This window comes from Pyrgilauda ruficollis, unplaced genomic scaffold, assembly GCF_017590135.1.
Source record: "Pyrgilauda ruficollis isolate IOZ18807 unplaced genomic scaffold, ASM1759013v1 scaffold208, whole genome shotgun sequence".
In the NCBI taxonomy this organism is placed as follows: Eukaryota; Metazoa; Chordata; class Aves; order Passeriformes; family Passeridae; genus Pyrgilauda; species Pyrgilauda ruficollis.
In genome coordinates, this window is record NW_024520096.1 from 632,570 (window position 1) to 645,083 (window position 12,514).

The 12,514-nt window shown below is 55.7% G+C and overlaps 2 protein-coding genes across 2 annotated transcripts in view; both read left to right on the forward strand.

The window, feature by feature from the left end:
• Positions 1-7,572: 7,572 nt before the first annotated feature.
• Positions 7,573-11,263, forward strand: LOC121353575 (trichohyalin-like). Its single transcript, XM_041467498.1, has 2 exons — positions 7,573-7,710; positions 8,040-11,263. The coding sequence occupies exons 1-2, from the start codon at positions 7,573-7,575 to the stop codon at positions 10,950-10,952; spliced, it is 3,051 nt and encodes a 1,016-aa protein (XP_041323432.1). The 3' UTR covers positions 10,953-11,263.
• An 873-nt stretch (positions 11,264-12,136) lies between these two features.
• S100A11 (S100 calcium binding protein A11) overlaps positions 12,137-12,514 on the forward strand; it is a 3,962-nt gene continuing 3,584 nt past the window's right edge. Inside the window, exon 1 of the mRNA XM_041467496.1 lies at positions 12,137-12,268. Within this exon, the coding sequence (XP_041323430.1) occupies positions 12,266-12,268 (3 nt within the window). The 5' untranslated portion in view covers positions 12,137-12,265. The remainder of the gene's footprint in view (positions 12,269-12,514) is intronic.

The window sequence follows — 12,514 nt, forward strand, 5'->3', positions numbered from 1 at the left end:
GAGGCTGCCCAGAGCAATCCCTGCGCCGTGGTGGCCCCGGAGCAGAATTCCCAGGTGGATCCCTGCCCGTGCCAGGACGTTTGTCCCTCCTGTCCCTGTGACGCCCCCCAGGTCCCCCTCGGGGTCGCCTCCCCATCCCTCCCCGCGGACTCCGGGCCCTGCGCGGATCCCGCGAAAATCCCGAGCTCGGCAGAGGAGCCCTTCACCTTCGAGACCCCCGGGATGTGCGTGATGAGGTTCCCGCTGCAGAAATCCATCCTGACCGTGGAGCTGTGTCCCCCTGACACCGCCGGGACCTTCCCGCTGCCCCAGGAGGAGCTCGGAGTCCCCAAAACCGCCGGGACCTGCCTGGACAACCTGGAAAATCTCCGCCAGGAGCTCCCGGTGGTGGAGCCCTGCATGCTCGAGGTGCTGGATTTGGGTGCGGACGAGCCCTGCCAGGCCCAGGGAACAATCCTGGGGGATCCCTGTGCATCCCTAAGCGGGATTTCCGCGGATCCCTGTGCATCCCAAAGTGAGATTTCCACGGATCCCTGCGCGTCCCAATCCCAGGGACTTGGGGACGCCGGAGACGCCAAGGACAGCAAATCCCAAACGTCCCCACGGAGCCCGTTCCGCCTCAACTCCTGCACTTCCAGCATCGTGGAGCGCTGCCTTTCCCGCTGCCAGAGCTGGTTCCGGGGCAAGAAATAGGATTGGGATCAGTGGGATGAAGGAAGAGGGTCCCTGCCCAGCTCGGGTGAGTCTGAAGTTCCCGAGAGTTACAAGAAAGACAGGAAATTGCTTCATGTGAGATTAAAAAAAAAAAAAAAAAAAAAAGCTGCTTTTCAATCATCTCTTAATTACTGTCTCAGTTTGATTGCCCAACGAAAAGCGCAGTAAATAATGGGAAAATGATCCCAGTGGGAATTGCAGCCGGGGTCCTGTTTCGTCACCCACCGCCTTTTCGCTCCCCACAGATGAACGAGGAGGTTCAGAGTCCGCCTTAATTCATTTATGGTTTTGCCTTTGCATTTTTAATCCTCCTTCTTAATGGTTTTCCCCCATGGAAACTGTGGGAATATTGAGGAAAACAAATTTTCCTCGAGGAGCTCCTTCCTCACGGATGAGAATTTTTTTTAGGGAATTCTCGGCTGGATCTGAGTTTGGGGACCACGAGCAGCCCCCCAGGGCTGGGGCTGCTCCCGAATTTATTTTGGGGAGCTGGAATCCAGCCTGGAACCCACGTTTTCCTGGGATGAGTCCCCACCCCGGAGGCTCTTCCAGGCACGGAGAATTCCAGTTAAACCAGCAACTCCCAGTTTGCCAAAGGCTCAGAACCCCTCAGAACCCCCAGGGGAGGTGGATTTTGCCTGGAGGCTTCGTTTGGGAGCTCCAAAATCCAGAAGGAATGGAGAAGGAACTCCTGGGAATGTCTGGGAAGTGCCAGAGCCCGTCCCAGCTCCCGTCCCAGTGTCGCCAGCCAGAAATGCCACTGGAAACCCGGGCAGGCCACTGGGAGAACTGGTCTGGTCTGGATTCCAGCGGCCCCGGCGTCCAGCAGGGGAGAGCTGCTCCCTCCTCCCTGCCCCAGCAGCTTCATCCAGGACCATCCCGATTTTCGTGGAATTAGGAGAGATTCCAGCTTTTTCTGAACCGCTGTGATGCATCTGCTTCCAAATTAAAAAAGAATCATCAGGATTTAAAAGCAAGAGCGTGGAGTCCTTAATTTTTGGGAAATCCGGGCCAAAGATGGAAGGAATTCCAGCTGGGGAATTGGGTGAAAACATCCTGAGGAATTGGGTGAAAACATCTTGAAAAATAGATTAAGACATCCCAAGGAATGGGATGAAAATATCCTGGAAAATGAGATTAAAATATCCTGAGGAATTGGGTGAAAACATCCCAAAAAATGGGATTAAAACTTCCCAAGGACTGGGGTGAAAATATCCTGAGGAATTGGATTAAAACATCCCAAGGAATTGGACTAAAACATTCCAAGGAATTGGGTGAAAACACCCCAAAAAATGGGATTGAAACATCCCAAGGAATGGGAAAATGAGCAAAAGGGAGCACGGCAAAATCCCACCCTCCCCAGGAGGATCGGGAAAGGGAACAGGAAAATCCAAGATATTTGTGAGTTTGGGGCTCGGAAGGGATGGAAAGGTTTTAATTAATTCCTCTTTAATTATTATTAATGATCGTTGGATTTATTAAAAGTGTCTCAAAGCAAGGGAAGGATCTGGGATATGAATCCCTGATTTGAATTGTGGGATTATTCAAATCCGGAGAATTCGAGGGGAGCCCTGGAATCCAATTATCCCGGCAGGAACAATCAAAATATCCTCATTAACATGAGGAAAAAAGCAGGATTAGGGGAATTTCTGACACTTCTTAACGTCACCAGGGATTAGGGGCAGCGGGAAGAGCTCGGGAAAAGGAAGGATTTGATTACAATTATTTAATCATGCAGATGTGGGGATGGAAATCCCTGTGGAATGGGAAGGTTTAGGAATCTGCTTGGGGACGAGGCAAAAAGAGGGAAAAAAGGCTGGAATTTGGGGCGAATTCCCCGCAGCTCTCAGCAGGGGAGGAGGGAAAGAAATGGGGAGAAACGGCAAAGGAATGTTGGGAAGGGGATAACGTGGAAAAAAGCTGGAAAAACATGGATAAAAGCTGTAATAATATGGACAAAACCTTCAAAAAGAGGGATAAAAGCTGCAATAATAAATGAAATTAAAAGTAAAATAAAGTAAAATAAAATAAAATAAAATAAAATAAAATAAAATAAAATAAAATAAAATAAAATAAAATAAAATAAAATAAAATAAAATAAATATAAAATTTTAAAATATATAAAATCGACCTTCCTGAGCCGTTTAGGGGACTCCCAGTGCTCCCAGTGGCTCCCAGCCCGGCAGTGGGAGCACCGCGAGGAGTTCCAGCCCTTTTCCCTCCGCGTGCCTCAGTTTCCCCGCGTGTCCCCATCCCAAATCCATTCCAAGGGATCCCAGTCCCGCTCCCGGAGCCACTTGGTGGCACTGTGGGAGAAGATTTCGCCGCTCGCTGCCGGATCCAGGAGAATTCCAGGATCATCCAGGAACACCCAGGGAAAGAGCTCCAGGATCACCGAGTCCAAGCTGTGTCCGATCCCCCCTTGGTCATCCCGAGGAATCTCCAGGAATTCCCCGGACACCTCCAGGGGTGGCCACTCCAACCCTCCCTGAGCCCCTTCCAAGGCCTTTTCCCTTTTCCAGGAGGAATTTACCCAGATTTCCCACCCTGAGCCTCCCCTGGCACAGCTCGAGGCTGTTCCCTCTTGTCCTGTCCCAATTCCCTGGGATCAGATCCCAAATCCCCCTGGCAGATCCCAAATTCCCCCTGGATCCCCCTTTTCTCCAGGATCAGCTCCCTCAGGATCCTCCATTCCCTTTTCCAGCTGCTCCAGCCCCGTTCCCACCCCTGGCCCCGCTCCAGCCCCCCGGACCAGCCCCAGTTCCCATCCCAACATCCTCATTCCTCTCCTTTTGTTTCCCCTCCCTCCCCACCCCTCTCACCAAACCCGTTCTGAGCCCCGGGCGTGGCTCTGGCACCGCCTGAACCCCAACCCCTGTGGGGTAAAAATAACCAAAATCACCAAATTTACCAAAATAACCTTTCCTGCCCAATTCCTGCCCAATTCCTGCCGGGGGTGTCCATGGGAGAGGCCAGGAATTCATTCCGGAGAAAATCCTCATTAATGAGAAGAAAGCAAATAAAGATGGAGGAATGGGGTGAGGGGCGTTTCAGGGGCGTCCCCTCTGGAATTCCCAGGCCGGAATCCCGATCCTATAAAAGACGGATTCCCTGTGCTGGTTTGGATGGGATATCCAGAATTCCCAACCCTCCCCTGGCGTGTCCACAGCTGAGATCCCCCAGAACTCATCCCAAAATTCCCCACTCTGGGCCCGATCCGGGGAATTCCGAGAGCGGCGCGCTGGGAACCCCAAATCCCCGTGGGGCGGTTTGTGGCTTCTGGTTTGGGATTTCTGATTCAGAGCTGAGGCCGCTGTGGGATTCGGGGCCGTCTCGGGGGTGACGTCGGAGGTGGCACCGAGGGCTCCGTGCCCTGCGTGTCACCGACCTCAGACGAGGTGTGGGGACCTCGGCCGGGCCCCGATGGCGCTGATTGGGGACAGGTGACAGATGGGGACGGGGACAAACAGGATGAGCGGCGGGGTGAGGAGTCCTGGCGCTCCAGCCCGGAATGAGCCCCGCTGACCTCATCCCACTGCTCGTCCACATCCCGCCTGGAAAAGTGTCCCAGGACAACCCGAACCCAGGTGGGACAAATTCCACAGTCCCAAGCGGGTCCAGCCTGGCCTTGGACACTTCCAGGGATGGGGAATCCATGGAATAACCTGAGCTAGGGAAGGATTTATCCCTAAAATCCCATCCCAACTGGCCAAGGGAATCCTGGAATGGTTTGGGGTGGAAAGGAACCTTAAATCCCAAAAATCCCACCCCACTTCCATGGGCAGGGACCTTTCCCCTATCCCAGGTGTGTCCAGCCTGGCCTTGGGCACTTCCAGGGATGGGAAATCCATGGAATCACCTGGGACCCTCACAGGGAACAATTCCTTCCCAAAATCCCACCCAAATTCCCCTCCTGTCCCCCTGACCCCATTCCCGGTGCCCTGTCCCTGCAGTTCCTGAGGAAAATTCCCTCTCCAGCTTCCCTGGAGCCCCTGCAGATCCTGGAGGGGCTCTGGGGTCTCCACAGGCTCAACATTCCCAACATTCCAGCCTGGATCCACTTCATGGCCTCCTCTGGACTCGCTCCAACAATTCCAGGTCCCTTTTATTTTGGGGACACCAGAACCTGGCACAGAATTCCCAGTGGGATCCCACCAGAGCTGAGCAGAGGGGGAGAATCCCCTTCCTCACCCACCTGCCCAAATCCCTTCGGATCCAGACCAAGGAACGGGGCGGATTCTGCTCCTGGTGGGTCAGGAGAAGCATTTTTTGGGGAAAACCCAGCAGGAAAAGGGGGTTCAGCACTGCAGGACGTGCCTGGAGCCTCGTTGCCTCATCCCGGGAATGTCACCAAGTCCCAGGAAAGCGCTCCCGAGGCCAGGGACCTTTTCCAAGGCGGATTCCCGAGGCTCCCGCGCAGCCCCAGCCCCTGGGGTGGGGATTCCAGACAGTTACAGGCCACTAAACCCCCCCTCATTTGCATAATCACCCCAAAATCCACCCCAAAATTACAGCGTCCCAAGGGTGTCATTATCGCCCAGGCGGGGCCTAATTTGCACCAGGGTAATTTAATCCAGGAAAAAAAAAAAAAAAGCCCAAAAATGAACGTTGGGGACAAATCCCTGGGCTGAGTGTCCCCGAGGTTATTAATTAGCCAGCGTTAATTAATTGGGCTCCTACACCCAGGGTGAGCCACGGGCGAGGCTGCGGGACGAGTTCCTGCTCTGAGGTGGCCCCCGTGATGTCCCCGTCACCTCGTCCCCCCTCCAAACCCCAAATCCAGGCTCTGGAATTTTCCAGATTTCCTCCAAGTGTTGGGAGAGTTCCTGGGGAATAAAGGAAGAGTTAATTAATTTGCCGTCTGAAGATTAAATTAAAAAATAAGGAGATTGTGAGGTAATTACGGCCCGAGGGCAGCCGGAGGAAATTCAGCATTAATCGACCTCTCAGCAGAGGTTTCTGCTTTTAGTTTTAATTAAATTCGAGTCAAGTTGAAATTAAAATAGTCCAATTAATATTAGAAGTTTTATCGTGATTTTTCTCAATGAAAAGTCATTAATTGATTGCAATTTCCTTGTTCAAAAATCCGTTTAAAAATTCATTTAATCTTTTAAAAATGGCTGTGGTTGGTTTATTTTTTATATTGGACAATATGGCCAAATACTCATTAATGAGAAGTAAAAATAAGAATAAAACTCTACAGGGGTGTCCCATGAGCCAAAATCAAGAGGATTTGGGGAATCTCACCCAGATTTTAGGGCCAAAATCTTCCTCCCTTTTCCTGATCCAAACCTCAGTGACCTCAGGCTTGAAATTCCAAAGGAAATGCACAAAAAAGAGACAAAAATCCCCTCTGGAATTGTGGGACCAATTGCGTGGGTCATAAAGATCTTGATTGTCCTTGATCTGCTCATCCTGAGCTCTGCTGCCATCAGCACTTAAATTTCCTTTTAATTTAATTTAATTAATTTAATTAATTTAATTTAAATATTAATTCCTATTTTCATGTGGTTTTGCAGGCATTAAAGACATCAACTCCCACCCATAACACAAATATTTACATTAAAATCCACCCTCCTCCATTTACGCTCTGGAGCCCTTCCAGATTTCCCCAAAAAATCCGAAACGCCGCCATAAAAGGATTTTACAGCCAGGATTTTCCAGGATTAGGCGGAACCGGCCTGAAGAGCCGCTGCTATTTCGGGGTGAAAATGATAGGGAAGGGTTGATAAAGCCAAATAACCCGTTTGGGACTGGGCTTGGCCCAGGATGAATCAGGACAACGTCCACGAAGGGTGGCTCCTCTCCAACCCCAACGGGGACCCTATAAAAGCAGCCCCGTCCTCCCCTCGCTCCGCACGGCTTCCCAGGAATCCCACTCGATCCCGCCGGTGACTTGGGTGAGTGGCTCCCTCGGGAATGCTCCCTGTGCCGGGAATATTCCCTTTGCTGGGAATTTTGGTGTTTCTCCGGGATTCGTGGTGGACGGGAGAGTCGTTCCCGGCGTTTTTTGGGAATGTCAAGGGTTTTCTCCCTGTTGGAATTGTTGGGTTGCGCTGTCCTTGAGGGAAGGGAGTATGGGAGAAGTTCGGGGACTTCCTTGGGTGGGGGCTCAGCTCCCAGCCGGAACAGTGGCCCCTTCTCCATGGAAATTCCAGCGTTTCCATGGGGCAGGGAGTGCTCGTGTGCCCGGGCACGTTCCGGAGGCGGGAATCGGGCACGGCGCAGCTCTCGGGATCAGATCGGGCGCGGAGGTTCCCGATAGGAGGCTTGGGGATCCCACAAGGGAGGAAGGAGGGAAGGAGGAAGCTTTGGAGGTTTCCAGACGCAGCTTTTGAGGTCTCTGCCCCAGATCTTGTCTTGGGTTGGGTTAAAGCTCCTCTCACCAGGATCACAGGGATGGATCTTGGAAACACCAAGAGGTCCTGGAATGAGGCCATGGAGATGCTCCAAGGGCTGGGGAAGGTTGGGAGAGCTGGACGGGTTCACCTGGAGAGGAGAAGCTCCGTGGAGACCTTAGAGACCTCCTTGGACAGCAGAGAGGTTGGACTGGTTCCATTTAGGGTCCACTCCAAGGAAATATTCCATGGGATAATCCCACGGGGCAGGATCTGGGGGCACCTCTTGAGTCAGCACCAGCGGGTCCCTCCCCGTCACCGCATCCCCGTCACCATTCCCGCTCCGACGTCACCCAAACGCGTCAGTGGCGAAGCCAGAGGCCACTCCCCATCCCACTAAAACCCTGGAATGTGTTCCCAGCAGGGAATGCAGAGTCAGGAATTCTCCTCCCTCTTCCCAAGGGGATCCCCCAGCCCTAGGTCTGCTCCTGTCCCTTGCAGGCTCGCTCGGATCTGCAGGATGTCCCCGTTCTTGGACAGCATCGCCACCATCGTCGGCGTCTTCCAGCAGCACGCCCGGGGAGATGGGGACGGCTCCGGGCTCAGCCGCAGGAGGATGAGGGAGCTCATCCAGAGGGAATTTGCAGATTCCCTGGTGGTGAGCACTGAGGGGAAGGGCTGGGATGTGGGAATGGCAAAATCTCCTCTGGAAAGGGAACGGGGAGGGTTCCACCAAAGGCTGGGTTCATTTGTGCCGGGGAAGGGAGTGGAGAACCCTGAGGGAGCTGGGAGGGCTCAGCCTGGAGGAAAGGGGGATCCAGGGGGAATTTCGGGGAATGAATTCCCACAGGTGGTGGTGAGCCCTAAAAGTGAAATTATGAGAGACGGAAGGAGAATTCCTGCGACTCTTCCCTTTTTTGCATTTCTCCCCCAAGGAGCAGAAAGACAAAAATCCCCTTTTTTCCCCGGCGTCTTTTTTCCCTGCAGAAGCCACACGACCCTCAGACCATTGAGAAGATCCTGCAGTTCCTGGAGTGGGATGGGGACGGGGACATCGATTTTAATGAGTTCCTCCTCCTGGTGTTCCGGGTGGCCAAGTGCTGCTTCTGGTTCCAGTCGAGGGCCCCGTTCCTGGTGCAGAGGACAAAGCTCCCAACCGGAGGAAAATCCCTCCAGGAGCCGGAATTCAGGAGCAGAGGGAGCCGCCGGCAGTTCCAGGAGGAGGAACAAACCTGGGAGAGGAATCGTGAAGCTGAGCTGCAAGGAGACGTCAGGGTCGGGGAGGTGGAAATCTCAGAGGATGCAAGGAGGGATCAGCAGGAACGTCGCACGCGGAGCAGGAAGGATGTGGAACCACGCGGGGAGCCGATCCCTCGGGAATACCGGGAACGGAGCCAGGAGCCATGCGAGCAGCGGGAGAGCCGGAGAAGGCGGCAGCCCCCGGAGCCAGACAGACGGGAGGGAGAGAGGAGAGACCGGGAGGGGCCCCGGGAGGAAGAACTGGCAGACGTGAGGACGGGCAGGCAACGCCAAGAACCCCAAGCACGGCCGGACCGGTGGAGCCGCCAGGAGCCAGGGCGTGATGAAAGAACCCAGCGGCCACGAGGAGCAGATGGAGAAGGTGACAATCGGCCACGGGAACCCGAATTGGTCCGGGAAGAGAGGAGCCGCCACCGCCGGCGTGAACTGGAACAAAGAGAGCTGGAAGGGAGAAGCTGCCGGGCGGCTGAGCTGGAATGTCCGGAGTCCAGGCGGCCACATCAGTCGTACCTGGAGGAACCGTTAGAGATTGACCTCGGGGAGTGTGGGAGAGCAGAGCCAGAGGAACGTGGCTACGGACAGAGAACAAAGCGGGAACGAGAGCTGGAATCTGTGGAAAGGGAAAGGGAGATCCGGGAGGAGCAGGAGAGGGAAGAAAGAGATGATCGCAGAAGAAAAGGGAGAATGAGAGAGAGGAGGGTGGATCAGGAACGGGAGCTGGAGGTGGACGTGTCTGAGCGCCGCACATGGGAGAGACGAGAGCGTGAAATTCGTGAGATTGAAGATGATGGAAGGAGACAGAGAGAACCAGTGAGGTATGAAAGGGAGAGAGAGATCTCAGTGGCAGCAGCAGAAGCCGACATCAAAGTGCACCGTGAGATCCGGGAACGAGGTGAGGAGCTGAGACGGAGAGAACGTCCCTGTGAGGATGAGGAGGAAGCAGAAACAGAGAGGAGAATTTCCCGGGTCAGAGAAGAGGCTGCAAGGAAGAGGAGAATCGATCGGCAACGGGAGCTGGAGGTGGAGGCCTCTGAGCGCCGGACACGGGAAAGGGAGGCAGAAGTGGCCAGAGTCAGACAGAGAGAGACACGGGAGAGACGAGAACGTGACATTCGGGAGGCTGAAGTAGATGCCAGGAGAGAACAAGAAGTGTACGACAGGAGAAGAGAGATCTCAGTGGAAGCAGCAGAAGCCGACGTCAAAGTGCGCCGTGAGATCCGGGAACGGGAACCACGAGAGGAGCTGAGACGGAGAGAGCGTCCCTGTGAGGATGAGGAGGAAGCAGAACCAGAGAGGAGAATTTCCCGGGTCAGAGAAGAGGCCCTGAGGGAGAGGAGAATTGATCGGCAACAGGAGCTGGAGGTGTCTGAGCGCCGGATACGGGAAAGGGAGGCAGAAGTGTCCAGAGTTGGCCGGAGAGAGACACAGGAGAGACGAGAGCGTGACATTCGTGAGGCTGAAGTAGATGCCAGGAGGGAACAAGTGTATGACAGGAGAAGAGAGATCTCAGTGGAAGCAGCGGAAGCCGATGTCAAAGTGCGCCGTGAGATCCAGGAACGGGAACCACGAGAAGAGCTGAGAAGGAGGGAACGTCCCTGTGAGCGTGAGGAGGAAGCAGAACCAGAGAGGAGAATCTCCCAGGTCAGAGAGAGGGAAGAGGCCGTGAGGGAGAGGAGAATCAACCGTGAACAGGAGCTGGAGGCCTCTGAGTGCCGCAGCCGCCGGACACGGGACAGGGAGGCAGAAGTGACCATCACTGACCAGAGGGAGGCACGTGATGAGATCAGGCTGGAGGTCCTGGAGGAAGAAGATGAGGAGGAGCTGGAGCAGGGCCAGTGCCGGTACCAGACCCTGGACGTGGACACCGGCGATCTCTGTCCCCCAGGACAGGAGGTGCCCGTCAGTGACCTCAGGGTCCGGTACCGCCCCGCTGACCCCGATGTCCGGCCCGAGGTGCGGCTGCTCCCCGAGCCCGTGGAGCCTCAGACCGTCGCCTACTTGGTGCACGTGATCCAGAACCTGGAGGACCCCAAGGCCGCTACCTACGAGATCGTGTGCCACCAGCCCGGCCAGCGGGGCCAGCCCGTGTGTGTCCGGACCTGCTCCGTGTCCCCACGGCCACCGAGCGACCGCCAGGGCCACCCTGAGGCGCCGCCATCCAAATGCCAGGAAAACCGCGAGGTTCTGGATGAGCCCCGGGAAAGATCCGGAAAAGAAGTGAAGGACGGAGCCCTGCGGGATTCGGCTGAGCCGGAGGCTGTGAAAGGCGAGCGGGTGAAATCCAAGGAGATCCGGAGGCGCCCCGAGATCCCTGAGGTGGAGCAGGATCAGCCCCAGGGTGAGGAGCCCCAGAAGGTCCCACGGGAGCCCGGATCCGGCTGCCAGCGGAGAGAGCGCGAGGACAGCGAGGCCAGGAGCTGCGTCCCCCCGGAATGTCGGGATGCGGAGCGGAGAGACCCCGGAGAGAGCCGCAGAGAGGGAATCCAGGAGGCTCAGGAGGCTCCTGAGGAGGAACCCAGCAAGAGGAGCCCCCGGGAACCCGGCAGCTCCCAGGTTTCTCGGGAAGGTGGCACCAAGCAGGGCCAGGAGCCCCCGCAGGAGGCCCCGAGCCGCCCCAGGGATGAATCCAAGACATCCTGAGGGGAATCCGCCTCTCCCTGGAGCCTCTCCAGGTCCTTTTGAGGGTCACTTCTGCCCCCCATTGCCAGCTTGGCAAGCGGTGGCCCAGCAGTGATGGACTCAAAAGGATCCCGGGGTGTCCAGTGGGGTTTGGGGGCTTTTCCCTGGAATTAATCCTCAGCAGAAAGCAAGATCCCCCCGGATCCGGAGTTTCCACCTCCCTGCTGGGTGTATCCCTCCATATTTAATCATTTCTTCTGCTCTAATTGGAGTCCTTGGGTCCCTCTGTCCTCTTTTGCACCCTGGCGTGTCACTTCAGGTCCCCCCGGGCACAGGGCTGGGCTGCTCTCAGCTTCTGCCATTAAACTCCAAAAAATTCCTGATTTTGGGGCCTGGAAATCCCCAAGGCTGGGGGAAAAAAAATCACCTTTTTAACCTCGATTCCAGCAGAATTCCAGCTCCAGGCCCCGGGGGTTTGGAGCCACAGGGTGCTGGTGGTGGGTGGGGGATTCTCCTTCTCCTCCTTTTCCTTTTCCTTCCTTTTTATCGCATGGAAAATGGGAATAAACGGTTGATTCCTGCAGCAGCTCCGAGCGTTACTTTCCGGAGGGCTGGGAGGGTTGGGAGGGGGGCCCAGCTGGGATCAGGCATTCCCAGTTCAGGTCAGGCATTCCCAGCTGGGATCAGGCATTCCCAGTTCGGGTCAGGCATTCCCAGTTCAGCCCCCAAACTCCTCCTAATCCCAAATCCCACCCAATCCCCATTCCCACATCCTGCTCCAGGCTCCAGGGGCTCCCCAGCTGGGGACAGGACAGGACAGGAACAGGGACAGGAACAGGAACAGGAACAGGGACAGGGACAGGCTCCTCCAGCCCTTCCCTCATCCGTGACACTGACAGAGCTCAGTGATGGGGGCAGGAACAGGAACAGTGACACTGGCAGGGCTCGGTGGCAATGCCAGGGGCAGGAACAGGAACAGTGACACCTGCTCCAGGCTCTCCCAGAAGACTTTTTTGAGGAAACTTCCCCCCTTTTCCCCCAACCTCCCCGTTAAGATTTTTGGGATTTCCCCCCACTCCCATGCCCGAGGACGACTCCAGGGATATCCCAAGCGGCAAACCGGGATGGGGCAGGATTTGGGAATGCCCGCAAAGCCCCAGACCGGGCCGGGCACATTCCAGGGGCGCGGGAGGAGCCGGCTGCCCCTGGAAACGAAAATTGCCCAACGCGTCCGGGGCTGACTCAGCCCGGGCGGGGCTCTGGAACTTTCCCCGAGCTCTTTTTTCCCGATCCTACAACTCCAAACCGGAGCGGAGCCGCCGCGTATCCCAGCCATGGTGAGGGATTCCCGGGAATTTGGGGGGAGGAGAATGGATCGGGAGCGAGGGAAAAGGAGATTTTCCTGCGAAACGCCCCAAAATCGGAGTGGGAGGGGATAGGGCGTGGTCCCAAGGGAAGGAAAGAACAGGGGGAAGAAACGGGAAAATGGGGGAAAACAAGGAAAAAAGGGAAAAAATGGGGGGGGGGGGGGGGGGGGGGAAAAAAAGGGGGGGAAAAGGGGGGGAAAAGGGGGGAAAAGAGGG